The sequence below is a fragment of the Atta cephalotes genome (assembly GCF_000143395.1).
Source record: "Atta cephalotes unplaced genomic scaffold scaffold00013, whole genome shotgun sequence".
Taxonomy (NCBI): Eukaryota; Metazoa; Arthropoda; class Insecta; order Hymenoptera; family Formicidae; genus Atta; species Atta cephalotes.
This window is the reverse complement of record NW_012130077.1, coordinates 963216-965443: the sequence shown is the minus strand read 5'-3', so window position 1 is coordinate 965443 and position 2228 is coordinate 963216. Positions and strand designations below refer to the sequence as shown.

General features: G+C 29.4%; 1 protein-coding gene across 1 annotated transcript; it reads right to left on the bottom strand.

Moving 5' to 3' along the window:
• Positions 1–147: 147 nt before the first annotated feature.
• Positions 148–1116, bottom strand: LOC105617403 (mediator of RNA polymerase II transcription subunit 10). The gene is made up of 3 exons (XM_012198957.1): positions 995–1116; positions 410–493; positions 148–337 (listed from the first exon to the last, which is right to left on the bottom strand). The coding sequence occupies exons 1-3, from the start codon at positions 1114–1116 to the stop codon at positions 148–150; spliced, it is 396 nt and encodes a 131-aa protein (XP_012054347.1).
• Positions 1117–2228: the final 1112 nt, after the last annotated feature.

The following is a 2228-nucleotide window of genomic DNA, read 5'->3' as shown; positions in this document are numbered from 1 at the left end:
TAAGTGTCATAATATTAAGTGTCATGCTTAAGAAATGTTTTTTTAATAAATATAGAAGTTACCAAGAACATATATTACACATCGTGTGATATCATTCGCAGAGACACATGTATCCATCAAAATCTTGGTTCTTGAAACTAAATTATCCTATTCATCTCCGCGAATCGCTCTATATTTGGTTAGTTCATGTGGAAAAACTCGATTCAACTCCACCAGCATGTTTGCCTTGAATTTTCTGTAGGCATCTATTTTTCCTTTGACTTGTTCATTTTTCGTCAAAGCTTTCTCTATACAGTCTTTGGTATATAATTGAGGATTTCTTCCTTGGTCGATGTAACTAAAACGAGTGTTTTTGTAATAATAGATTTGTCGGAAAAAAAATTAATAACATCAATATTATTAGACTTACTCAAATACTTCCAATGGCACATGGACATCTTGTACCTGAGATTTTAGCTTGTCAATTTCTTGTAAGCCATTGACTAAACCTTGACTACAAAGAAAAAGATTTATTGAATTTCTAGATCAGTATTATTCAAGGTATTATAATTCTAGGTATTTGATTTGATGTGTATCAATATTTGCACTTATTGCCTTTCTTTTTCCTGATGAAGATAAAAAAAAATAAAACAGGCATAAAGGCAGGTATACTTCTTAGAATCTAGACATTTCTTGTCCTATATTTTTTAAAATGAGTTTTACATTTTAGTGATATTAATTATAATTCATAGTTAAATTAGTATGAGATCTGTTCTTTTTAATTAAAACTTCTTGTTCAGGATTCATCTTTTTTTTTTCTCAAACATAAATAGAAAAAAAAGAAAGATAAATCGTGCAAAAAATTCAGCTAAGAAGAACAGATCTATAAAATCTCACGTGAGTGTGTAGATTATAAATAATTTATATCAGGTATCGCATGATATGCGAAGTTAATTTATAAAGGTAACGTTTCCACGTATGAATTTACGAATATACGTGTTGCATGAATACTCACATCTTCTGATTTAATACATTTTGCCCTTGAGGCTGAAAATCGCTCACTATAATGCGTATTTGTCGTACATTCTCGATAAACAGTTCCAATTGAGCCTCCAAATTCTCTAAGGCAGACGCCATTTTTATCAGTTTGTTTACAACTCTTCGCTCTTCGGCACAGATGTCGTTCGTGTGATTTGCGGTCACATGATCTATTCTACGCTCTTGCGAAAAGCGCCAAATTTCAATATGGAATTATCGTAAAGATAAAAACATATTAAAAGTAAAACAGTAAAAATTAAATTTTTCGAAATTAGATATACATGTATTAAAAATAAAAAATAAATGTTTTTGGAGTTCACCTATAATTATCATTAATTATTAAATGTTCATAGTTGATTTATCACGATTACATTTAGAGACCCTATATGATTTTTAGATTAGATTATCGACGTAAAACGATTTTATTAATTTTCCTTCTTTTACTTCCTAAAGATAAAGTAAAAAGTGCGCTGCAGTATTTTAAAAATAAATATAAAAAAACGAGTATATTTTAATTAAAAATCATAATAAGTTTCACACTTGCAATTACACTTGGTGTAATTTGCATATTTTTTTAATGTGTAAATTTTTTTTTATGTGTATATTTTTTTATTTTTTTATTTTTTTATTTTTTATGTGTAAATTATCATAGATATTACTAGGTGTTAATAAAAAAGAAAGAAAATAGCGAGACTATACAGTATATATTGAGAACGTGCTTTTCAAGCAGAATGTAAGCTATTATAATACATTAAAATAAAATGGTTTTAAAATAGTTTTAAAATGAATATTAAAAATGATTTTTCAATCTATTAAGATTTATTTTAATGTCGTTATTTTGATGTTATCGCGACTTGTTGTTCTATTTGAGTTATAACGATAGTTAAACGATAGTTATAACGATAGTTTGAGTTATATTTATCAATAAAATAAAAACACGCTTCTAACGCTTTGTTTCAAATTTTCGCGCCGTCAATCTTGTTTTTCCCACCAACGAGTTTTGTTTGTTTTCGTACGTATGAGTATGCGATACGCACGAACACATATACACATCGCACACTACACACCACACACACACACACACACACACACACACACACACACACACACACACACACACACACACACACACACACACACACACACACACACACACACACACACACACACACACACACACACACACACACACACACACACACACACACACA